The 25937-nt window shown below is 53.4% G+C and overlaps 1 protein-coding gene across 3 annotated transcripts; it reads left to right on the top strand.

Annotated features, from left to right (window-relative positions):
- Positions 1 to 416: 416 nt before the first annotated feature.
- DHCR7 (7-dehydrocholesterol reductase) lies at positions 417 to 25505 on the top strand. Of its 3 annotated transcripts, none has more exons than XM_067747962.1 (9): positions 417 to 516; positions 5468 to 5597; positions 8187 to 8284; positions 8860 to 9082; positions 10533 to 10623; positions 11383 to 11596; positions 13351 to 13555; positions 13723 to 13854; positions 16860 to 25505. In XM_067747962.1, the coding sequence occupies exons 2-9, from the start codon at positions 5571 to 5573 to the stop codon at positions 17322 to 17324; spliced, it is 1455 nt and encodes a 484-aa protein (XP_067604063.1). In that variant the 5' UTR covers positions 417 to 516; positions 5468 to 5570; the 3' UTR covers positions 17325 to 25505. The 3 variants fall into 3 exon arrangements, with proteins under 3 accessions (XP_067604063.1, XP_067604065.1, XP_067604064.1); XM_067747964.1 differs by lacking the exon at positions 417 to 516 and adding an exon at positions 658 to 803 and having other exon boundaries at positions 5468 to 5583; XM_067747963.1 differs by lacking the exon at positions 417 to 516 and adding an exon at positions 659 to 803.
- Positions 25506 to 25937: the final 432 nt, after the last annotated feature.

The following is a 25937-nucleotide window of genomic DNA, read 5'->3' on the forward strand; positions in this document are numbered from 1 at the left end:
TTGTTTATTGATCACGCACCACCACTACCGCGCGTGCGCCCCAAGAGCAGGGATTTTGGTCTGTTTTGTGGGTTGTTGTGGACCCGGCAATCTGTACACCACAGGCTCAGCGTGGGCTGCGCGCCTTTGAAGCCCCATTGGCAGAAGAGGAAACTGAGGCTGGGGATCTAAGCCGCTTGCCCACCACCACCGGTGGGGACGAATCCTCTCCCCACCCCCCCTCCCCACCCCCCTAGCCTGGGCGGGGCTCCCCGGCCCTTAGGGAGGCTGTGCGCGGGACGGGCCCTCAGCTGTCAATCTCGTGCCCAGCGGCTGCCGAATGGAGCGCGCGGTGGCCCGGAGTCAGCCCAGGGGGTGGGGCGAGGCGCCGCGGCCAATCGCGGGGCGCGAGGGCGCCGGGCCTCACAGGGCCCGTCTCCGATTGGTCATCTGCCATTACGCCACATCTTGGGACGACCGGCCTGGAGCGCGCGAGTAGGAGCGGGTGGGGAGCCGGGCGCGGAGACTGGCGCTCAGGTAAGCGGGCCAGCTGCGCAAGTGTGAGACGCGCGCAGGGGAGCGGGGGGCGAGCAGGTCCGGGGGCGTGCGCAGGTCAGGGGTGGGATGGGTGCGCGCAGCAGCGTGGAGGGGGGCTAGTGCTCTGGCGAGGAGGAGATGCGTGCTCAGGTGGGCAGGGGTGCGTGCGTGCAGGTGAGCAGAGGCCGGAGATCTAGGGGCGCAGGTTGGCCACCCGAAGACGGCCTTTCGGAGATGCTCCGTCCCCCGGTGGTCGGGAGATCCCGGAGGAGCCGGGGCGGAGCCAGGTGGGTGCTTCCTGCGCCGAGTGGGCCGGTTCCTTCTTCGGGTGCCCCGCGTGAGCGGATGCAGTTTTCTGTTGAGGAAACGCGGATAATTTGTCTTTGCTCACTGAGAAGGTGGGAGCAGGTAGCAGGAGACTCTGAATTGCTTTACTAGGAATAGATTAATGGGGGGGGTGAGGGGGGGTCGATGCACGGCGGGCAGGGCAGGGAGTGCTCACAAAAGACCAAACGCTCCCTCTTTTCTTTTCCAGCTTTCCCGACTAACTTAAATAATGATGTATTGCCTCTTTCCTGGACATTTTATAATTTTATGAAAAAGGTTTTTAAGGGTAGGAATTGCTCTGGTGAGATTCCCGACAAAAGGTAAAGAAAGGAGACAGGAAAGTTGGAAATGAGGAATCGTGTTTATCAAAAGTGGTGTGTGAGACCTGTTATTTACTGGGTGTCTCCTGAGTGTCCGGCACTGGGCTGGGTGCTTAGACCTTAATTCTGAGAACAACCTGTGTACTTGGCATCGCCCCCATCTTACAGATGAGGAGACTGAGGCTCCCGAGAGGTGAAGTGACGTGTAGAGTCGTGTACTTAGCGGCAGAGCCGGGGTTCAAACCCAGAGATACCGGCTACATGACTTTGGTTTGGGGGGAAGAGCCCCGTCGGCAATGCCTGCATTTAGTAGGGGGGTGGGGGTGGGGATGAGAAGCTGAGAAGCTTGGGGTTTGCAGAGGCCAGGTGGTGGTTGAGCAGCCCCAGGCACCTTGAAGGTCCCCAGGAAGGCGGCAGGAACAGGCCTGGGGAGGATGGAGTTACCCCACCTGCAGGACACTCGCCACTCAAAAACCAGGACGGTTTGCCAGGCAGAAACCCAGAAAAACCATGCACAATTAATTCTTGAAAAACTTCCCACAAAATCCTTTTATGTAACTACTGCTGCTAAAAAAAAAAATGGCAGATTTATGCAGCAGATCTACCTATTTACATAGAAGATCTACCTAGTAGAAAGCTGCTTTCTAAGATCAGAGAAAGTGAAGAAGCAAACTTACAAAAGAATTTAGAGGTAAACGAATTTTGGGGGAGAAAAAGGAGGGAGAGTGGGTGTGTATCGTGTGACAATCCGGAGAATACACAGCAAAATTCAGTGACCCCAGGGGCTGGATTGAGGGGATTTGTCTGACTTTCAGACTTCTGTTGCAGCGATGGTGTTACAGTGAGTGTATATTTTGCAGCTTTCAAAAAACAGAAACCCTGTACCTGCAGTCAAAGCTGCAGTTTACCCTTTCGAATCAGAGGTCATCGTTTCTGGAATTTCCTTCCAGGGCTCACATGTATTTCTGGAGGCCTCAGAAGCGCCCCAGGAGCGGGTTGCCATGCCCCAGCCAGGACCTCAACCCTCCCCAGAGAAGCCAGGCCAGAGCTGTCCAGTGCCAAGAGCAGCCTCTGCATTTGACCACACCATCGGCAGAGGGCTGGGGGGGGGGGGATGCAAAAAAGCTGCAGGTAAACCCAAGAATGACCCCCGAAATCACTCCCCTATGCCTTGAGAGCAGATGACCTCCCTGACCCCGGAGAGAGCCACAGATGTTCCCAGAATTGTGGCTCTAAGAACTCCAAGAGCTGTACCAACAACTCATTTCATCGTTGTTAAATTCTTTTATTATACAAGTGTCCACTAGACAAACTAGGAAAAGGCGGGGCGGGGGGGGGGAAGCCCACGTGGATGTCCCACACTACTGAGGGTTTGGGTATACGGCTTTTTGAATAGCTTTTTAGTGATAGACCGTCTTGCGGCTTGCCCTTGTGCTGTAACATACCAGGGAACTTTCTGCCACGTTAAGCTCATTCTTTTTAACAGTTGCTGAGTATTCCCCTGCACCGGTGTGTCAGTGTTTCTCTCACCTGTGGGTTTACACAGCCATCTGTGTGTGTCCCAGGATAAATTCGTACAAGTAAATGCTGGGTCAACCTGAAGGTCTACCTGGCCTCTGAAATTGTTCTCCCACCAGGAGAGCAGCTGCCCAACTCTCACCGGTTCTGAATTGTATCATTCCTTTAAGTCCAAGTTGGGGCATGTCTGTATTTTTCAGTGTCTACCACTCCTTGGACTAACAAATTTCCAAAACAGAACCCCTGCTGTTCCGATAACATTCCAACTAAATGTTTCTGTATGTATGTTAGGATAGTACCTGATGCAGGACTCAGAAAGGTTGGCTCTTGTCATCACTACTCTGAATTTTACTCCACAGTCTCCCAAGTGTGTCACAGAGGGTGGCGTGCACGCAGACCCAGCTCTGTCCCTGTAGGTCTGTGCTAACAACTTGTTCCGCTTTCCTCGCCTCAACCCCCTCATCTGTAAAATGGGCCTAATGATGGCAACTCTCCAGGATTGGGGTGGGAATTCTATGAGCTGATGGGTGCTTGGAGCTTGGTAGATGCTCAATAAATAGTCGTCACCTATGATAGGTTGTATCATCCAGGATCTCACGTTCTTTTAATACCCTGCGGCTTCCCCATCAGGAGTCAGAGCCTGCTTCCCCTCCCCTTGAAAGCTGGTGGGCTTGTGACTCAGTGTAGCCAGATGAATGTGCTGGGCTGACGCGGGGAAGAAAAGGCAGCTCGGGCACCTCCTCCCACTGCCTTGAGTCCGCCATGCTGGGAGGAAGCCCAAGCTAGCCCACACCGAGCGAGCACGTGATGAGCCGCCGCTCCGGGACACCCCAGGCCATAGCTACTTAGTCAGCCTCCCCAGATTCCCAACCCACGGGAACAAAGGACGAAAGACCGTTTGTTTGTTTTGTTTTGACCACACCCCTCAGCTTGTGGGATCTTAGTTCCCTGACTGGGGATTGAACCTGTGCCCTTAGCCGTGAAAGCATGGAGTCCTAACCGCTGGACTGCCAGGGAAGTCCTGATAGATTGTTGTTTTAAACCACTACGTCGAGGAGTGATGAGCTGTGCAGTGGGTAACAGAACCCTCTGGGGTTGGGCCTTGCAGGTGCATCCCCCTTAGACCTCTGACAGGCCAAACGTCACCCCGATGCCCTGTGTGAGCCCCACTGAGCCTTCCTGAGGCCTGGGTGGTGCTGGTGGTGGTGTCAGCAGTAGCCGACTCTCTGGGGCGGACTCTGATGGGGCTTGGGTGGGGCTCTGAGCACTTGGCCCCGTGACCTCATTTACCCGACAGAGTAAGTTACTTTGCGGATGAGGAAACCAAGCCTAGCGGAGAACTTGCAGCCTTGAGGGTGACATCTGGGCCTCCTGGGGGTTCACCATGCCATCCCATCCCTGCCATGCATCTCCAAATACCAGACCCTCGAGATGCCGAAAGCACTGCCACGGGGCTTAAGCCTTCTGTTGTGTGCACCCCGAGCTGTCGACGGTGATGTTCTCAGCTATAGAACATTGGAGGCACTCGCCTGGACTGCTTTGCTGTGAGGAGCCCACAGACGTCTCCCCCGCCGGGCCATGTAGTGGCCAGACTGGCCCTTGAGGTTCTCACCATGATTGCAGGACGCCTTCAGCAAAAACCACCATGGAACGTTGAGGAACGAGATTTATTGCTCACAGGTCCTGTGGGTACACGCAGCCAGATTGTGGGTAGAAAGAGGGTGCGGGTGTGGGGCTGGGCTCTGCCTTTATGAGGGCGTGAGGGCCTGAGGGCGGGGTGTCTAGGGCTTCACGGGGTCACTCTTTATTGGTGAATTTAAAGCATAGGAACAGGAATTAGGGTGTGGGAAGGGAGCAGCGCGGTTACTCAAGCTGTCAGTCGCTAGGTTACCCCGGACTTCCTGAGTGAGGGCCCTTCGTGGGTTGGGGGACGCCTCGGTCCTTATCTGGTGGTTCTGCTGGTGGCTATGTGTTTATTCAAGGTGGAGGGCTTTTGAAATGGACGCTTACTGTCAGGCACTCACACTACATCATCCCAAACCCTCAGGAGAAACATCCCTTTATCTTTGGCCTGTGGAACTCAAAATCCGGCCCAGGGAGCTGAGCAGGGTGCCCCCCGGCATTTCCCTGGCTCCTTCCCGGGTGTGGACACGAAACCTCCTTTATCCAGCTTTAACAACAAGCGCAGAACCTCGTGTGTGTTTGTGGTTGGGGGGGGGCTTTGATGCCCCAAGACACTCAGGAAGGTCCCAGGTCCGGTACGTCTGCTGAGAACCAGCCTCCGAGCCCAGATTACTGTCAGCGGTGCCCTGTATTCTTGGGAGCTCACTGGCTCCTAGAACGTGCGGTGGGAATGTGCAGGCTCTAGCGGGGCGTGATCCGGGTCACTGGCACAAATGGCTTGTAGAAACGGTTCAGAGGCACGTGCGCTGCCTGGTGTGAGTCTGCAAAGAAGCCAGCTTTGGCTCGTTGCTGTTCACCAGCTCTGTGTCTGCCGTGTTAAGGCTCATCTGCAAGACAACTCCTCCCTGAAGCCCTCCATCCAGCTCTGCCCGTTGTTGATCAGTGCTTACTCTTCGACAGATGGTGTGGGTGCCAGGCAGAGAAGCTGCGTGATGAGATTGCCTTCTCCTGGGGGATCCCCACCCATGGGGGCCTCTTGTGCTTTAGAACCCCTAGGCGCTGAGCTTGCGCCTTTCACTTGGTCCCAGCGGCGGGCCTCGAGAAAATACCATCTGGGTCCTTATCTCCCTTTGTTCCCCCGAGTCTCTTCGTGTCCCCTGCAGGACTTTGTTCAGCGGGTTGAAAAGGATCAAGCGGGCCTTGTGGAGCGTGGGAATCTAGCGACTTGAAAGGGGGCAGTTCGAGAAGGAAAACCTGCGTTCTGCCATGAAACCGCTTGGTAAGAGGTTGGAGGTAAGCCCATCTCAGCACTGCTGCTCCTGGGCAAAGGCAGGGACTTTTCAGCTTTGGAGAAGTAGAGGCAGCTTGTCCCTCAGCTCCTGGTATCAATTCTCGTCTGACTCTTAGCAAAACAATAAATTACATCCAGAATGCCACCCTGTGCCCTATTTTCAGCCATCTCCTGCCAAGGATGTTACTTACACCTTTATTAAAAATTCAGTGCTTATGACAGAGGGGTGAATGAACGCTATTATAAGCTCAGAATAATTATCTGGGCTTGTTTTAATCCCTAGAAGATACGCTTCTTCCTTTCGGCTTTCCACATTTCGTTCTCAGCCTGTACATTTCTGGCCCTTTTGCAACTTTCCAGCACGTTAGATCAGAGTAGCTGCTATGTACCAGGCTCGGTGTTCTGTGTTTTGGGGCTGTAAAGATGGGTGGTCCCCGCCTATAAAGAACTCTTCAGCCTGCCTTGTACATCGCAGATGCTCCACAAACTAACCTGTGTAAATTAACTTATGTGGCTGCAGTTTTCATTACTGAAAAATTGTAAATGAATACACAGTTGTATTAAAGTAATTCATGTTCCCATTTAGAATAAAATCAGTGTTAAGAGGCTTATATATGAAGTGAACAGTTCGGTGACTCATCTCATAGCCTCACTTCCCAGAAGCGAATACTTCTTATCCCCTTAGCTACTTTCGTGTGGTTTTCACCTGCTTCTCTCTAAACCATTTCCTTTCAGCGCTCCCAGCTTCACACGTTTCCTTCTATACATCTAGTAGTCAGTCAGTCATCAGAGTTTACATGGTTCTGGCAAAGTTATTATTATTTGCTGTTAAGCTAAGTAATGTACTATCATATGGTTTGGGTGTTTTTCCCCCTTTGTATGGCTTTTTGATCTTTCTGGAGTCAATGGTCGCCTCCCTTTTTCCATACACTCAGGTTTCTGTGTATCTATCACTAATTTTTTTTCTGCGTGTTTTAACAGAGCCATCGTACATATCAATGATTGTTCTACACACTCGAACACAACAAAATGTGTCATTTCCTTTCCTCCTCCCCCCTGTAGCCGTTCGTCTTGTGCCGGTGTGGACCGGTTACTGTCTGGTCCACTGCACAGCTGTTCTCTTGGGACTTCCTCCTGTCCTTTCACTGGGCATTTCTTTAGCAGCTTTCTTGGATCCTGTGTCTTCTCTGAATAATAGTTAACCTGGGAATAGAACTGTAGGTTGAAATAAGTTTCCATCAGAATTTTGAGTTTTCCACCCTTGTTTTCTAGAATCCAGCCTGCTGCTGGTGTGACTCTTCATCCTGGATTTTTTCTGAAAGCTTTTAAGATCATCTTTTTTTTTTTTTTTTTTTTTGCGGTACGCAGGCCTCTCACCGTTGTGGCCTCTCTCGCTGCGGAGCACAGGCTCCGGACACGCAGGCTCAGCGGCCATGGCTCACGGGCCCAGCCGCTCCGCGGCATGCGGGATCTTCCCAAACCGGGACACGAACCCGTGTCCGCTGCATTGGCAGGCGGACTCTCAACCACTGCGCCACCAGGGAAGCCCCAAGATCATCTTTTTTTTAATGCCTGATATTTGGAACCTTGACAATTGTGAACTTGTTCTAGACGTGGAGACGTCACTGCTTCCCCCATATTATGACCACTGGTTGGCTTGTATGTTGGTACAAGATGAGTGGCTATGGGTGGGAGAGAGGAATGGAAATGATAAATTGTGTTGGGAGTATGTAGAAAAATTATTAATATGTATGATAGCTCTGTTAGAGCATTCAGAAAAAAAAGTTAGTGATAGATGCATAGGGACCTTAGAAAATGGAAAAAGTGAGGCAACCATTAACTCCAGGAAAAATAAAAAGTCATATACTGAGGAGGGGACATTTTATAGGAGACCTGAACGAGGAGACCTGTGAAGCGTGTTCTAAGCTGAGAAGTAGCGGGTGTCATGAACAAGATAAACCACATTTAAGGATTGGTAGGGAAATCTAGAAAAACGGTACAGATGAACCGGTTTGCAAGGCAGCAATAGAGGCACAGATGTAGAGAACAAACGTACGGACACCAAGGGGGAAAGTGGCCGGGGAGGTGGGGGTAGTGGTGGTGGAGTGATGAACTGGGAGATTGGGATTCACATGTATACACTAATATGTACAAAGTAGATAACTAATAAGAACCTGCTTATAACAGATAAATAAATAAAATTTAAAAAAAATGATTGGTAGAGACCTCCTTGTGCCTGGAGCAGAGGGTATGAAGGGAGAGTGGGGAAGAGGGGAGGAAGGAGCACATTGTGGGAGGGTTCTGAGCCACAGGTGTCTGGGTTCACGTAGTAAGAAGGATGTTCTGCTGTCGTTGGAAAATGAATGGAGACAGGCAAGAGCAGAAGTAGGGCCATGTGGGAGGTTATTGCGGGTTCCAGGAGTGAGTCTAAGATGCACTGATCTCTTCCCTGCCTGGAATCTCCCATCTAGGACAAGATAAAGAATAGGTGAATGAAGGAGGCCAGCCCTGTGGGGCCCGTGAACAGTGGCAGTGAGGTGCAGTGTCCGTTTGTCACGGGACGATCTGAACGCAGTGTCTCCTTCCCTCAGGGCCCAATGGCTGCAAAGTCACAGTCCAACGATCCCAAAACCAAGAGTCCTGGCAGCGTCAGCAAGGCCGCGACCCACGGGCAGTGGGGCCGTGCCTGGTAAGGCTCTCACCCATCTTCCCAGCTAGAAAGTAAAGTGGAATCTCAGTGAGAGGTTGCCAGCCTTTGGGATTTCATGAACCTATTTAAAAAATTCTTTTTATCAGCAAGACTATCATTAGTAGCAGTTTCCCCTTTTAGAGAGTGAGGAATTACAAGAAGAAGAAACTAAAAACTGATTCCAAGGACAGCTGGTGCCCTTGTACCGCCCTCACTGTGCAGCGCATGGGGGTCATGGTTGTCGAGCGATAGAGTGCTGGGGACTTGGTGAATGTCCCCCATGGCCCAGAACGGGAAGCCTCTGGCCACCTGGGTTGTGAAAGGCCTTCTGCCTTTCGTGCCCTGGGCCCTGGGCTTTCTGGGGGTGCCCACGGGTCTGTCGGCCTTCAGACTGCTTACAGTGGAGCATGCAGGTGGGGTGCCCTCCCCAGGCAGTGGGGGCCTTTGCGCTGCGAGCTGACAGCCTTCTCTTGGGAAGCGCTGGCGGGTTTGCACGTGGAGCAGAGCATCCCGTGCGTCGGGTCGGAGGGTCGGGAGGGCGCCACGTGACCTCCTACCGTCCGTCCGCCCCACAGGGAGGTGGACTGGTTTTCCCTGGCAAGCGTCACCTTCCTGCTGCTGTTTGCACCCTTCATCGTGTACTATTTCATCATGGCCTGCGACCAGTACAGCTGCTCCCTGACGGCCCCCTTGGTGGACATCGCCACTGGGCAGGCTCGACTCTCAGACATCTGGGCCAAGACGCCACCTGTGACGATGAAAGCGGCCCAGATCTACGTGGCATGGGTCACGTTCCAGGTCAGCCCTCCCGGCCACCGGCCACCATGGGCGGGGCTCCGCCTCTGCAGAGCGTCCCCTCCTGCCGGGACAGTCCTGGCCCCTTGTCAGGGGTGGAGTCCTGGCTCACACTGGCGTCCTCATTCCCGGGACCCAGCAGGGAATCACCTGCAGCCCGAGGGACTTAGCTCTGTCTTCAGATCAAGGGCACCTGGTGGCATTTCAGTGTCTGACTCGCTTTCCGCGGAGCCTCCTCGAGGTTCAGGGCTGTGCCCAGCCCTGCGGGGACCTGCCGAGCAGGAAGCAGGACCCCGTGGCAAAGCGTGAGGGCGTGGCCCACCAGGGAAGCCCCACGCACAATGGGGAGCTTATCCTAAAGGGCCGCTCTCAGTCTCAGCAAAGCCAAGGCTGTGTCCCCAGCAGGTGGTTGCACAGACCTGTCCAAGGACAGCCTTGGCTCTGCTGTGACCCCACTGGCCTCACAACCAGGAGGAGTTCATCAGAAGGCTGTCTGCACCATGAACTTGGTGAGCAGGTGGTGTTTATTATCTGAACCCAGGAGGTTTCCAGGGAAACGGTGCTGTGAGATGCCACCCCCTCCCCGCCCTGGGGTTTCCTGTTCTAAAGGAAGACTTTGACCACTACTAGCTGTTTCTCCCCACATTCCCAGCTTTCGAGCTTCAGATTCCCTCTCATTTCAGGTCTCTTGGTCCCTTTGGGTAAAAAGTGATTCAGAGCAGCGAGAGGCACAGTAGCCTAAAGGCAGAAACAGCCCACGTGTCCATCGACAGTTATGGACACACAGTGTGATCCATCCACGTGGTGGCATGGTGTTCTGCCATAAAAAGGGATGAAGGTCTGACTCAGGCTACAGCGTGGACGGACCTTCAGAACACGATGCTCAGTGAAAGAAATTAGCAACAAAGGGATACATCCTGTCTGATTCTGTTTATGTGAAAAGTCCAGGATGGGCAAATGCATAGGGACAGAGAGTGGGTTAGTGGTTGTCAGGGGCTGGTGGGCAGGGGCCGAGGGGAGTGACTGCTTGTGGGTGTGGGGTTCCCTTTGGAGGGGGTGAAACTGTTCTCTAAGTAGACATTGGGGAGGGCTGCACGAGCTTGGGAGCGCACTGAACACTTCCGGCGAACACTTTCAAAGGGCGAGTCGTCCAGAATGTGAACTAGTGGGTTCTCCCGAGGGGAGTGGCCGAGTCCCGTGGGGAGGCGGCTTGGGCGCTCTGAGTAGTGATGAGTTTCCTGTTCAGGGCCCCCTTCAAAGCCCGCAGTCAGCCTGCAGCCAGAGCTCCCGGAGCTATAGACTCTCCTGGAAGGAATAACTGGCTATGAGTAGGCTCTCTCCCGTTCCTTCGGCGCCTCCCCATTTATCATCTCGGTTAATAAAGCAAGGCTGTGTCGAAGCACAGCGGGCCCCCAGCTCACAGGGGATTCAGCGGAAAATCTCTGTGTCTCAGGTGCTTCTGTACGTGCTGCTTCCTGACTTCTGCCACAAGTTTCTGCCGGGCTACGTGGGGGGCGTTCAGGAGGGCGCCATGACTCCTGCGGGTGAGCTGGGCCCCGCCCCTGCTGCCCACCACCTGTGGCAGCTCTGCCCTCCCTTCATCTCACGGGGCCTCCCCCCAGCCCCGCCCCCGCGCAGCTTCCATCCCAAAGGCTGCCCCTGGACAAAGTAAAAACTTTGCCTGAGAATTTCCACACCCCGGGACCGCCCCAGATTCGAGGTGGGAAGTCACCTTCTCAGTCGGAACGGAATGCGCCCTGCCCCACACTGGCTGTGTAGCCGGGCTCATGGAGCTTCTCCCCGGCGGCGACGCTTCGAGTCCCCCAGGGGCACCTGGTGGGACGGGGCTTTTGTTAAGGGGTCCTTGGGGCTGCCTGGCCCGTTCATTCCCCGCAGTCACTGAGACCCCACCCCAGCACACAGAGAGCACCTGGTCCCTCAGGGAGGCTGCTGGGTCCCCCACCAGGTACCCTAGGGGACGCTCGTCCGCTTCTGCTGTAGCTCAGCCCCAGCCTCCGGCAAACTGCAGGCTGGTGACTCAGCCTCTGGCTGGTTCCAGACATCCTGCACCCTCTCACCCTTCCAGGAACTCGGCAAGCAGGAGCGGTTAGTCCCCAGCTCACAGCGTGAGGTGTGCCACAGGCATTTTGACCCTAGGGGCCCGACTGGCAGCAGCAGCTGACTGGCTATCAAGCCTGGGGTCTGGGGACCCCGGCAGCTGAGGCCCAGAAAGGCGGCAGGGCCGGAGCCAGGAGCTGTTGCAGCTGGGGGAACGCCTCCGATCTTCCCTCTTCCCTCCGCAGGAATCGTCAACAAGTATGAGATCAACGGCCTGCAAGCCTGGCTCATCACGCATCTCCTCTGGTTTCTTAATTCCTACCTCCTCGCCTGCTTCTCTCCCACCATCATCTTTGACAACTGGATCCCGCTGCTCTGGTGTGCCAACATTCTGGGCTACGCCGTCTCCACCTTCGCCATGATCAAGGGCTACTTCTTCCCCACCGATGCCCGAGACTGGTACGTCCTCAGCGGCCGGTCGAGCCCAAGATGGAGAGCAGGTGCCTTTTTCTGTTACCTTGGGCTGGGAGGTTGCAGAGCCCTGAGGACTGAGAATCCTTGAAGGAGGAGCTTAAGGGAACCTGATGGACTCTGGGAAGCATCCTTTCCAAATGTCTGGGTGGCTTCTCCTGCCTTAGGGAGGATGCAGTTGAAGACGGCCGAGTCCATCTCTGGTGGCCGAGCTGTGTCGTGTAGGGCTGTCAGGGAGCAGGGGGGTGGAAAAGGCATATTCTGGTTGGGTGGCAAAGACAGTCCATCACCTCTTTTTCTGGAACGTCAATGTGGCCTGAAACAGTCTTAGTGAGGAGTCCTGTTTTCTCAGTGGCTTTAATGTAAGAACTTCCCAGGGAGAGCCTTACTGATGGGTGTCCATTCTCATGGGGCCCTGGGTTGGATAGTTATCAACCATGCATCCATCTCTCCTTCATCTATCCATCTATCCAGTTCTTCGTCCATTCATCCACCCACCCATCCACCCATCTGTCCATCCATCCACCCATCCAACTCATCCATCCATCCACCTACCCATGCACCCATGCACCCATCCATTCATCCATCCATCTCCCATCCCTTCCTCCACCCCTCCCTCCCTCCCTCCCTTCCTGTCTCCCTGTATCCATCCATTCACCCATGCACCCATTCATCCAGCCCATTTATCCATCCATCCACTCTTCCCCCCATCCCTCCCTCCCCACCTCCTTCCATCCGTCCATTCATCAAGAGATGTTTGTTGGGTTCCTCCTGTAGACAGGTGTAGGCAGTGGGGCTTTAGGTGTAAACAAGATTCTTATTCTCGGGGTGCTTACATTTTAGTTTGGGGGTCCAAATGAAAATAAAGTATGTTTCCTTTACTGTTACACCTAAACTCTTAGGTTGGTTGGTGGTACTTTGAGCTTGTGTGATTTTTTTATCACATAATGAGGCTGGTCTTCTAGGACTCATGGAAATCATTTTCTCTGCTTTATAATCACATCCCCTATTGTAGACTTTGTATATTTGGCTTCTTTCTACTTACCCTACCTGAGGGAAATGGACACGAAAATATGTTTCTCTGACTAGCACAGAAATCCCTGTGTATGTACAGCAAGTTATACTTAATGAAGGTCTCCACAAGGGTTACTATGGCTGATTCTCTGATCGCTCCTGGAGAGGGCTATAGGTCAGGTAACCAAGGTAACGAAACATTCAACTTGCCCAGCAAGGGATGGGTGTGGGCCCTGGAGCCAGGCGCCCGGCTCTGAGCAGCACGCTTTCTTCCACATCTACCTCGGCATCACGTATAACTCCACTTGCCCACGGGAGACCTGAATGCCCTGTGAGTCTTTCAGAATAAAATCTCTGTCCAGTCGAGCCAGTTGGGCAGCTCACCTGTGCTGTGCCTCCAGGGAGCCTGGAGTGGGGAGGGAGGACCCTGGGCGCTGGCCCAAGGGAGGTGCACAGATACAATCGCCCCACCTTCCCTGGAGCAGAGCGAGCAACTCAAGGGCCAGAGGTGAACGTGGAGTGAAGCTCTGAGTCTGCGGGGAGGGAGGGAGGCTGACGCGACCTCTGCCTGCCGCATCCCCGCAGTTCACGGCAGGTCTCCCCCCAGGTCGTCTCTCTTGGGCCTGCCGTACCCAGGCTGGGCTGGGCGCCTGTGTCCGTGCCAGCCGCGTAGGCCACTTGTGAGATGCGCTCGTTAACGACACGCATCTGTTCTTTGTATTTTAAAGCAAATTCACAGGCAATTTCCTTTACAACTACATGATGGGCGTTGAGTTTAACCCCCGAATTGGGGAGTGGTTTGACTTCAAGCTCTTCTTCAATGGACGCCCCGGGATCGTCGCCTGGACCCTCATCAACCTGTCCTTCGCAGCCAAGCAGCAGGAGCTCCACGGCCACGTGACCAACTCCATGGTCTTGGTCAACGTCCTGCAGGTAGCCTCTCTGTGGCCCAGGAGGGTGGGAGCTCTGACACCCAGTGGGCGCTGGGGAAGCCTGAAAGCCAGACAGTTTTCAAAAGACCGTAATCTGCCGCCTTTACGTGGGGGTCGGCCCCCTTCCCACGTGTCTCTGGTCAGTACACGGCCGCTCCTGTGTTGCAGGCCATCTATGTGCTGGACTTCTTTTGGAACGAAACCTGGTACCTGAAAACCATTGACATCTGCCACGACCACTTTGGGTGGTACCTGGGCTGGGGGGACTGCGTCTGGCTGCCGTACCTCTACACGTTGCAGGTGAGAAGCAGGGGCAGGGAGCCCCCTGTGACGCATGCCCAGCACAGCAGCACACTGAGCTGTAAGGTCCCCGGGCACCCTCAGCGCTGCCCTCGGAGCAGACACAGCTGAGCACGTGCCGAGCCTTGTCGTCACCCAAGTGTCTGTTGTTTTGGGGGGTGTGGGGTGGCGCCAGAACCTGGAGAAGGGAGGCTGCTCCCCTGTTTTAGGAAGAAGAGAAGGCTTAGTGTACGAGTCAGCACAGGCCACTGTAACAAATACCACGGACCAGGCGGCTTAAACAACAGCGTTCATTGTCTCCCCGTCTGGAGGCTGGAATCCGAGACCCAGGTGTGGGCAGGGCTGGTCCTCCTGAGGCCTCTCTCCTCGGCGTGTAGACGGCCGTCTCCTCCCTGTGTCCTCACAGGATCGTCCCTCTGTGTGTGTCTGTGTCCTGACCTCCTCTTATAAGAACACCAGTCCTGTGGGATCAGGACCCACCCTAGTGGCCGCATTTTACCTTCCTCACCTCTTGAAAGAAAGACATGCAACTCCAAAGACAGTCACATTCTGGGATGCTGGGTGTCAGGACTCCGACATGTGAATCTGGGGGACACAGCTCAGCCCATAGACTGAGAGAAGAAGATGATACGGAGTAAACTTTGGGTCAAAAGAAATGCTTTGGGGGATCTGGGTGGGTGGAGGTGGGTATTAGTATTCATGTGTGTTCAAATCTCAAGGCTGAAAGGATGAGAGGCCTTCTTTCCTTCCGTCATTTGCATTTAAGCTTTGAGTATGTACACGCAAGAGTGGAGGAGATGCAGGGGGCCCTGCGCTCTCGGAGCTCACAGCTGGGAGGGAAAGTCCCTGACACAGGCAGTCCAGTGCGGGGAGGGGGAGCTGGACAGGAAGTGGGGTGCTGACCCCTGAGAGAGGGCCAAGGAGGAGACCCCAGCCAGCAGGTGGGGGTCACAGCCAGGCTGAGAGCAGAATGATGAGTCTGAGGGTAAGAACATTCCAGAAAGGTGGAGTGGGGAATATATCAGGGTGGGGGGGAGGGCAGAGGGGGACATTTAAGGCACAAGACAGTTCAGCGTGGCTGGGACACAGGACGTGGGGGTGGCAGGAAGCCTTGCCCAATTGGAGGCTGGAGGATCAGAGGCCAGCACCGGGTGGGAGGCCTACAGGAGGGGAGTGTTCCAGGCGAGAAGAGGATGCTGGGGGTTGGGGGGCACAGGCTCTGGGAAAAGTTCCCACGAGTAATGAATCAGGCCGGGTCCCCAGGAGAGCCTCGGCACACGCTGCAGAGCCGAGGGTAGAAAGCCTGACTGGGGAGCCTGAGGGACCTGGGTTTGCACCGATGTAGGGCTGCCAGCCGCGGGAGGGGGCCTTGAACTCGTCCCTGAGCATCTCTGAAAAAGTAGGGCGGACATCACCTCTGTTAGGGCTGGGCATCCTCGTTCCTGCACCCGCTGTGTTCTGAGGCTGTTGGGGAATAGGGGAGAGGCCTCATCATGAACCCCCCCGCACCCCTCCCAGCTCACAGAGAACAGCCCCGCTTTCCTCTGCTTGGCACGCGGGCTCCTGTGTAGGGTGGCTGCTTCAGAGGCCTGGCCAGATGCCCACCTGCCCGTTCTGTGAGCAGGTATGAAGAGGTGTGGCGGTGGGGGAAAGAGCAGGTTCTAGGGCACTTGAGTGGTTAGCGGTGGCCTGCCTTAAACAGGACGTGCAGGAGTGGAGAGGACCAATGCTAACAGACCTTGTCGGCTGGCCCGGATGTGCGCGGGCAGGTGGTGAGTGGTTGCAGCCAGTCCTGCAGGCGATGATAACGGGGCCCGTGGTACCTGGCTGACTACCCTGTGCAGCAGCGTGAAACAGGATCACTGGGAGAGGAGGAAAATCACAGCAGAGTGAGCAGGCTTGAGGGGAGAGAGCCCTGGGCTGGGGGCCACAAGTTCTGGACTCTGGTCCCCACGCTGGATCCTCTGGACGGACCCTCTGGACTCATTTGTCTGCTTGGCTGGTTGCAGGCTCACTGATTCCCTGATTTTGTGAACACCATTTTCCAAGCACGCAAAGCATTAGCAGTAGATCACACACACACACACAGACACACACACAGACACACACACACACACACACACACACGTATGTGTGTTTATTTGATTATGTGACTGGTGCGTTCAAGTCCCAAATCTTCAGGGCAGCCAGCAGGCTGGAGGTCCAGGGAAGGGTTGGTACTGCAGCTGGGCCTGCAGGCCGTCCGCTGGTGGAATTCGCTCTTATTCCAGGGATTCTTTCATTCTTAGGGCTTCCGCCGATTAGACGAGGCCCACCTGCATTGCGGAGGGTGGTCCGCTTCATTCAGTCTAATTGGAAACATTAATCCCATCTAAAAAGTACCTTCGTGGGGCTTGCCTGGTGGCGCAGTGGTTGGGAGTCCGCCTGCCGATGCAGGGGATGCGGGTTCGTGCCCCGGTCCGGGAGGATCCCACATGCCGCGGAGTGGCTGGGCCCCTGAGCCATGGCCGCTGAGCCTGCGCATCCGGAGCCTGTGCTCCGCAGCGGGAGAGGCCACAACAGTGAGAGGCCCATGTACCGCAAAAAAAAAAAACAAAAAAAAAACCTTCGTAACAACTAACGTTTGACCAAGTGTCTGGGTCCCGTGGCCTAGCCAATGTGACACATTAAATTAACCATCACAATATTATATTCAAATAATCCTTGTAATATTGTTATATAATACGTATACTATATATGATACACATGTGGATGTATGTACGTGTAGATAGACAGACAGATAGGAAGGCAGCTAGGTGGGTAGGTAGGTGGACGTGCAGATTTGCATAGTTACCTGTCTGATCCCACAGCAACCCTCCGGGGCAGGCACTTCTATTTGCAGGAGAGGAAACTGAGGTGGGGCACGGGGGCAGCCGGTCAGGTGCACAGCAGGGCTTTGCACCCAGGCCGTGCTCCCGAGCCCGCGGTCCCGCTCAGCCCGCTGACCTCTCCCGCTCGCCCTGCAGGGTCTGTACCTGGTGTACCACCCCGTGCAGCTGCCCACCTGCTACTCCCTGGGCGTCCTGCTGCTGGGCCTGCTGGGCTACTACATCTTCCGGATGGCCAACCATCAGAAGGACCTTTTCCGCCGCACGGACGGGCGCTGCCTGATCTGGGGCAGGAAGCCCAGGGTCATCGAGTGCTCCTTCACGTCGGCCGATGAGCAGAAGCACCACAGCAAGCTGCTGGTGTCCGGCTTCTGGGGCGTGGCCCGCCACTTCAACTACACCGGCGACCTGATGGGCAGCCTGGCGTACTGCCTGGCCTGCGGCGGCGGCCACCTCCTGCCCTACTTCTACATCATCTACATGGCCATCCTGCTTACCCACCGCTGCCTGCGGGACGAGCACCGCTGTGCTAACAAGTACGGCCGCGACTGGGAGCGCTACACGGCCGCCGTGCCTTACCGCCTGCTGCCCGGAATCTTCTGAAGGGCCGCCCCGGGAGGAGCCCCCAGCGGGGCAGGGAGGAGAGCTGGAGTCAGGTCCGCTGGGGCAGCAGGATCTCTGCGCCGCACTCCAGGAGCCTCTGCGTCCTCACCTGTAAGATGCAAACAGCCCGGCACTTGTCCTGAGTGGAATTCCGGGGGCTTACACCGACTGCCTTCTCGCCAGCAGAAGTGACCAGCTTTCTCCGTGCAGTGTCCCCAGGGTGGGAGGATGACCTGGCTGGCTCACAGATGACGCTGTTTCTTCTCTGGGGTCTGAGCTGCCCGCTGCCCAGACAGCAGGAGTCCGACACTGAACGGGATGTCTTCCAGCCCCCGTGGTCAGTCCTGCCCTTACTCTTGCTAAATAAAGTAGAAGTGGACACGTAAGCTGTGGCAGTTATCAATTGACAGCCTCTCAGCCCCAGGTGCAGTCCTGCATCACCTGCTCTGCGGTAGTGAGCTATGCCCTTCAGACTTCTCTCCTTCGCACGTGCACCTCGTTACATTTGTCTGTAGAGGGCGCTGAGGGATGCTGCATCTTCTGGTTCTGGGTCTTGTACAGACTTGGCCCAGGCAACCCAGAGAACTTGGCCACACCATCCGGGGGCCTCACCCAAGCCTTCCCCAAGGAGACCTGAACCCCAGCCTCGGGGACGGGACACCCTTCACGTGTTTTCTTACCTTGGGCACACTCCTCGACCCGTAGGTATTCTGGTTTTTTTTTTTTTTTTTCAATTTACTTATTTATCTTTGGCTGTGTTGGGTCTTCCTTGCTGCGCGCGGGCTTTCTCTAGTTGCGGCGAGTGGGGGCTACTCTTCATTGCAGTGCACGGACTTCTCACCGCAGTGGCTTCTCTTGTTGCAGAGCACGGGTTCTAGGCGCACAGGCTTCAGTAGTTGTGGCACGCGGGCTTCAGTAGTGGTGGCTTGTGGGCTCTAGAGTGCAGACTCGGTAGTTGTGGCGCACGGGCTTAGTTGCTCCGTGACACGTGGGATCTTACCGGACCAGGGCTCAAACCCATGTCCCCTGCATTGGCAGGTGGATTCTTAACGACTGCGCCACCAGGGAAGTCCCCACAGGTATTCTTGACAGCTCTCTTTAGACGTTATGCCCTAGTCGAGTTAATAATTCTTTATTCAGGTGTATCTGGGACGTATTGCAGGTTTGGTTCCAGACCTCCCCAATAAAGCGATTATCACAATAAAGCGAATCACACAAGTGTTTTGGCTTCCCAGTGCGGAGAAAAGTTAGGTTTACACGATTCTGTACTCTTTTAAGTATGAAATAGCATTGTCTTAAAAGACAGTGTATACACCTTGATTTTAAAAAGCTTTATTGCTAAAAAATGCCAAAACGGTGACCATGGTAACATCACAGGTCACTGATCACAGATCACCGTTAACAAACAGAAAGAAAAGTTTGAAGTACTGCCAGAGATGCCAAGATGTGACACAGAGACGCGAAGTGAGCAAATGCTATTGGAAAAGTGGCACCGGTAGACTTGCTGGATGCAGGGTCACCAGAAACCTTCAGTCTGTAAAAAGCGTGATTATCTGCGAAGCACGACGAAGTAGATGTGCCTGTTTTAAACTTTCCCTGTTCAGACTTCTTTGTGGTTTGTCTCCCAGTGGGGCCTGGACATAGACAAGGGCTCGATTTCTGGTGTGTAGAGGCGATGCCCGGGGAACTTTGGGTCAGATGCTTGGGTCCTGCCTCAGAGCTTTGGGTACCGATCACGGGATTCAGGGGAGGGCTCCACACTTTCCCCACCATTGGCCCTCTGTTGGGGCCACTCTTGTGCTGGGTGTGAGAATCCATTCCGTTTGCCAAAGGAAGAAATTCCAGTCTGGCCACCTGCCCCCCACAAGAGAGCGGAGAAGCCACAAAGATGGCGGTGCTAGGCTTGCTTCACACCTGGAGGAACCGAGGACTGGAGTGTGCTGGGGGCCCTGCTCCCTGGGCAGGGAGGGCAGGTGCAGGGCAGTGCCTCCCCTGCTCAGTCTACAACTGGTTGAGCAAAGACAGGCGGCCTCCTGAACAGCCAGGAGGGGACCGGAGCTTGGGGCCCACCTGGGCCGACTTAAGAGCCGTGATTTTCCAATGCTGGTGCCCCACCCCTGCCCATGGAGCTCATGGGTCAAAGGGGGTCCCAGGTGTTTGTATTGTCATCAGCCACACAAGTGGTTTGAGTACCAAGGCCGGAGCAGTGAACTCCCACCGGGATGGCGCTGAGTACGGTGGGCCCCGCCGTTTCCTCCCAGTCACTGTGTGAATTCATTTTAAGGAGGCTGGAGGGTGGTGGCTGTGAGCTCAGACCCTGGCTTCCCTATTCAACAGCTGTGTGACCACGGCCAGGCAATTTCCCTCTCTGTGCTTTGTTGTCCTTGTTTGAAAACTAAGGGCGATGATTGTCTTCTTGCCTTGTGTGAGGTTCCTCAGCCAGATTTCCTGGGACAGCTCTGGGTTTGAACCTTGGATCTGCCCCTCAGTTTGCCAAGTTTCGTTCGCGTGTTAGTGTCTTGGAGCTGGGCTGCGCTTTGACCTGTTTTGTTCCGCGTGCTCAGCTAACACAGTGAGGCAGGGCGCCCCGTGCCATAGGGTAGGTTTATCTGCCCTCCCTCACCTCCTCTGCATGTGGATGAAGCCCGGTGCCCCCTCTCCGGGCAAGCACTGGGAAGCCCGGAGCTCCACCTTTGTGCATGGTGAGTTTGGCGTAGGTGGTGGGGGGAAAGGATGGTCCACACCGGAGACGCGCTGCCCACGGCGATGGGCTTGGCTTCACTGCTGTCTTCAGGGAGAGCTATCCCAGGAGGGACAGAGGCCTGGGGTGTTCCTCCAGTTCTTGGCGCTCTCCTACCTGGATGTGGGTGTTGTTTCGATCATGAGAAGGCAGGCCAGGCAGTGACCCAGCCAGGTTCTCTGGGTGAGAGGCTGAGTTGAATAGAATATGCAAGATCAAGATGTAAGTCCACACCGCACGCTTCTTTTCTAGAAAGGGCAGGTCGTTCTCACACTGCACAACCACACTCTGCCCCTCACCAGACTCAGATCTCCACATCTATTGGGAAAGATGTCGAAAGCATGCCCTGGAGTGTCACGTGGGCAGACGTGATTAAGAGGCAGGGACGAGATGGCTTCAGTGGGCGCCAGAAATTCAGTGCCCCACGTGTGGCTGTCCACCAGTGACCCACACACAGACCTGCTCAGGCCGCCAGTTCCTTGTCCTGGGAATACAGGCAGGCCTTGGAGATTGGTGTAGGGCCAGCTCACTCACCTGGACAAACAGGGATGTGAAGAGCGCTCTCGGTAAGAGGCAGGTAACCAGGGAAGCTCACTCACCTGGACAAACAGGGATGTGAAGAGAGCTCTCGGTGAGAGGCAGGTAACCAGGGAAGCTCACCTGCCTTGGGGCCTTAAATACCTCCATAAGCACCGGCGACTACAGAGGTCCCCCTCCGATGCCTCTCTGGCCTGAGTCCCATCCATGTGTCCAGATGCCTCCTCCCTGTCTCACTTGTGTGGGTTAGGGTTAGGATTACGTGGGTTTAGGGTTAAGGTTACGGTTATAGTTTGGCGGGTTAGAGTTAGGGCTATGGTTAGGTGGGTTAGGGTTATGGTTAGGGTCTTAAAGCCTTCTCAAAACTTCACGGATCAGCAACTCCCACGTCTCCCCCAGAAGTTGCTCTCAGGTGATGGCAAGTCCAGACCCACTCGTGGAATTATCCCTCTCTCACCCAACCGGCCTGTACTCCTGCAGGCTCTCCTGCAGAAGGCATCCGGCATCCGACCACTCCCTACCGTCTCTGTGCTGAGCCTGTCCCAGCCCCGCCCTCTCTCGACAGCAAGAGGAGCCCCAGCACTGGTTTCGTGGCCTCTGGCCTCTCGGCCCCAGCCTGTTCTTAGCACAGCACAACAGTCAGACTTGTCCTGTTAAGGTGTGAGAGTCAGAGCATGTCACCGCTCTGCTCGGAACTCCTCAAGGCCTCCTGTCACTCACAATAAACATCAACGTCATTTCCAGAACCTAAGGTTTGCCTCGCTCCTTCTCCCACATTTGCCCAGCGACAGCCATGCCGGCTGCCTCGCTGGCCCTCCAAGGCCCCAGGACTCTTCCACCGCAGGGCTTTTGCACAGGCTGTTTCCTTTGCCTGGAACACTCTTCCCCTTGGCATCCGTCTGGTCCCTCAACAACCTCCTAGACGTGGCTTAAATATCACCTTCACAGGGAAGCCTTCCTCACACACGCATCCCAGGACTCTGCTTGGCTTTTCTTCATAGACCCTACTCTCCAGTTACAGATTATAAATTACCAATTTATCTTGCTCATCTGTCTCCCCCACAAGAACACAAGATCAGTGAGGGTAAATTTCTGATTATTTTGTTCCCAGATGTATCCGCAGCCCCAGAACGCCGTCTGCCCTGTGTCAGCAGCTGACTCTTCCAGCTTCTACTGTGCACCCACCACCGCTGTGAGAACCTTACATATACTCTCTGACCCTCACAATAACCCAGCTACTAAATACTATCGTCATCACCCCCATTTTATAGGTGGTGAAACCAAGGCACAGATGGACAGTGGGACCTGCCCAGGGTTCCATGCTGATACGTTGCAGAGCTGGAACTCAAACTCCCTCTGGCGCCAGAGTCTGTGCTCATTACCACCTCCCCTAGAGCTTCATCTCCTCTTGCTCTACTTGTTAAATAACTAGAAAGCCTGTGTCTTGAAGCAGGGCTGGGCCAGAGGCAAGCTTTCCACCAGTGCTTTCAAGGACTTTGGGTTGCGACCCACTCATGGGTCATCAAGTCATCCCCAGGGTTATGTATTATCTGTCGCCATGTTATAAGTGACCCCTAAATTGAGTGGCTTAAACCAACAATAAACATCATCTCATGCAGTTTCTGAGGTTTAGGCATCCAGAGGCGGCTTAGCAGGTGGTCCTGGCTCAGTGTCTCTCATGGTGTTGCAGGCAAGGCGTTGGCTAAGGCTGCATCATCCGAAGGCTCGACCGAGGCTGGAGGACTTTCTCCCAAGGCAGCTCCTCGTGTATTTGGCAACTGGTGCCGGCTGTTGGCTGGAGGCCTCAGCTCCTCACCACGTGGGCCTCTCCACAGGCTGCTTGAACATCCACACAACACGGCGGCCCCCACAGTCTGATCCCAGACACACGACGTCCTTTATGCCGAACCTCGCAAGTCCTGCTCCCCCACTTCTGAGCTATTCCATTGGTTACACAAGTCAGCGCCTTTCAACACAGGAGGGGGCTACACAGGGGCTACCAACAGCCAGGGGTGCATCTCAGAGGCTGCCTGCCATAGGTTACTTGACAATAAAGGAACTTGCAAAAGTCCTTGGAGAGGGGTGCCTCACTGACGGTGGCATGTCTGATGGGTGGCAGAGTTCCACTCAGAGGCAAGAGCGTGGGCCTCGTCCGCTTCCACAGGCTGCACCTTCCCACTGAGGTCCAGGGCTCCTCGTGGTGTGTAGCTCCTGCCTGGCTCTGCTTTCTGGCCCAGCACCTAGGTTGTTCTCAACACCCATTGCTTGATGAACTTGATGCAAAGACGAGGACGAGAATATGGCAGGTTCAGCTAAGAACATGGGAGGCTGGGGACTTCGCTGGTGGTCTAGTGGTGAAGAATCTGCCTTGCAATGCAGGGGACACAGGTTCCATTCCTGGTCAGGGAACTATGATCCCACAGGCCACGGGGCGGCTAAGCCTGCGTGCCACACCTACTGAGCTTACGCGCCTCAACTAGAGCCCGTGTGCCGCAAACCACAGAGCCTACGTGCTCTGGAACCCGCGCGCCACAATCGCTGAGATTGTCCTCAATTCTTTTCATTCTTTTTTCTTTATTCTGCTCTGCAGTAGTTATTTCCACTATTTTATCTTCCAGATCACTTATTCATTTTTTCTGCCTCAGTTATTCTGCTATTGATTTCTTCTAGAGAATTTTTAATTTCATTTATTGTGTTGTTCATCATTGTTTGTTTGCTCTTTAGTTCTTCTAGTTCCTTGTTAAATGTCTCTGTAGTTTCCCCATTCTATTTCCAAGAGTTTGGATCATCTTTACTATCATTACTCTGAATTCTTTTTCAGGTAGACTGCCTATTTCTTTTTCATTTGTTTGGTCTGGTGGGTTTTTACTTTGCTCCTTCATCTGCTATGTATTTCTCTGTCTTCTCATTTTGCTTAACTTACTGTGTTTGGGGTCTCCATTTCACAGGCTGCAGGTTCATAGCTCCCGTTGTTTTTGGTGTCTGCTCCCAGTGGGTAAGGTTGATTCAGTGGGTTGTGTAGGATTCCTGGTGGAGGGGACTGATGCCTGTATTCTGGTGGATGAGGCTGGATCTTGTCTTTCTGGTGGGCAGGACCACGTCCATTTGTGTGTTTTGGGGTGTCTCTGAACTTAGTATGATTTTAGGCAGCCTCTCTGTTAATGGGTGGGGTTGCGTTCCTGTCTTGCTAGTTGTTTGGCATAGGGTGTCCAGCACTGTAGCTTGCTGGTCGTTGAGTGGAGCTGGGTTTTAGCCTTGAGATGGAGTTCTCTGGGAGAGCTTTCACTGTTTGATATTACATGGAGCCTGGAGGTCTCTTGTGGACCAATGTCCCGAACTTGGCTCTCCCACCTCAGAGGCTCAGGCCTGACACCCGGCCGGAGCACCAAGACACTGTCAGCCACACGGCTCAGAAGAAAAGGGAGAAAAAGAAAGAAAAATAAATAAATGAATAAAATAAAGTTATTAAAATAGAAAAAAATTATTAAAAATAAAAAAGTAATAAAAAAAAAAGAAAGAGAGAAAGAAAGAAGAGAGCAAACAAACCAAAAACCAAATCCTCCAATGCTAACAAGCGCTAAAAACTATACTAAAAAAACCCAAAAAACAAAAAACAAAAGGTGGACAGTCAGAACCCTAGGACAAATGGCAAAAGCAAAGCTATACAGGCAAAATCACACAAAGAAGCACACACACATACACACTCACAAGAGGAGAAAAAGGAAAAAAAAAAAAATTTATAAAATAAAAAAAGGAAGAGAGTAACCAAATCAATAAATCTACCAATGATAATAAGCTCTAAATACTAAACTAAGATAAACATAAAACCAGAAACAAATTAGATGCAGAAAGCAAACCCCAAGTGTACAGTTGCTCCCAAAGTCCACCCCCTCAATTTTGGGATGATTTGTTGTCTGTTCAGGTGTTCCACAGATGCAGGTACATCAAGTTGATTGTGGAGCTTTAATCTGCTGCTCCTGAGGCTGCTGGGAGAGATTTCCCTTTCTCTTCTCTGTTCGCACAGCTCCCGGGGTTCAGCTTTGTATCGGCCCCGCCTCTGCATGTAGGTCACCTGAGGGCGTCTTTTGGGAAGACTGAGGTCTTCTGCCAGCGTTCAGTAGGTGTTCTGTAGGCGTTGTTCCACACGTAGATGTAGTTTGGATGTATTTGTGGGGAGGAGGGTGATCTCCACGTCTTACTCTTCCACCGTTTGAAGGCACAAACAGGCCATTATCAATAAAAAAATTTTAAATTAAGAATTAATAAATGCAGACTTTTGGGTCAGATGAATACCCAAATGGAGAAAAATGAATCTTGACTCCAGCTCACATCATACAAAACAAAACAAAACTGAGATGTAAAAGGTAAACCAATAAAATCGTCTTTAAAAATAAAAGAGAATCATCTTGGTTAGGCAAAGATTTCTTAAAAAGGACAGTGAAACAATAAGGTCCTACTGTATAGCATAAGGAACTATATTCAATATCCTGTGATAAACCATAATGGAAAAGAATATAAAAAGGAATGCATATATATGTATAACTGAACCACTTTGCTGTACAGCAGAAATTATACGACACTGTAAATCAACTATACTTCAATAAAATAAATTTTTAAAAAATATAGAAATAGGAAAAAAAAGGACAGTGAAGCACTAACCACAAAAAAAGAAAAGAAACTGGATTTCAGTGAAATTAAGAGCTTCTTTTAATATTACTCAGCCATAAAAAGAAACGAAATTGTGTTATTTGTAGCGAGGTGGGTGGACCTAGAGTCTGTCATACAGAGTGAAATAAGTCAGAAAGAGAAAAACAAATACCGTATGCTAACACATATATATGGAATCTAAAAAAAAAAAAAGGTCATGAAGAACCTAGGGGCAAGACAGGAATAAAGACACAGACCTACTAGAGAACGGACTTGAGGACACGGGGAGGGGGAAGGGTAAGCTGTGACAAAGTGAGAGAGCGGCATGGACATATCTACACTACCAAACGTAAAATAGATAGCTAGTGGGAAGCAGCCGCTTAGCACAGGGAGATCAGCTCGGTGCTTTCTGACCACCTAGAGGGGTGGGATGGGCAGGGTGGGAGGGAGGGAGACGCAAGAGGGAAGAGATATGGGAACATATGTATATGTGTAACTGATTCACTTTGTGGTACAGCAGAAACTAACACACCATTGTAAAGCAATTATACTCCAATAAAGATGTTAAAAAAAAGAAAAAGAGCTTCTTTTCATCAAAAGGGAGCCTTCAGAGAGTGAAAATGCAATTCACAAGGAGGGAAAAGGTATTTGCAACGATGCTCCGCCCACTGGAGGACTCATGGACAGAA

This window comes from Pseudorca crassidens, chromosome 9 (genome assembly GCF_039906515.1).
Source record: "Pseudorca crassidens isolate mPseCra1 chromosome 9, mPseCra1.hap1, whole genome shotgun sequence".
Lineage (NCBI taxonomy): Eukaryota > Metazoa > Chordata > Mammalia > Artiodactyla > Delphinidae > Pseudorca > Pseudorca crassidens.

What these genes read in the sequence shown, in the direction of transcription:
- DHCR7 (XM_067747962.1), top strand. Translation starts at nt 5,571, where the DNA reads ATGAAACCGCTTGGTAAGAGGTTGGAG. An exon ending in TGGCATGGGTCACGTTCCAG is followed by an intron (nt 9,083 to 10,532) that starts GTCAGCCCTCCC and finishes TCTGTGTCTCAG; the next exon opens with GTGCTTCTGTACGTGCTGCT. An exon ending in CCCACCGATGCCCGAGACTG is followed by an intron (nt 11,597 to 13,350) that starts GTACGTCCTCAG and finishes TGTATTTTAAAG; the next exon opens with CAAATTCACAGGCAATTTCC.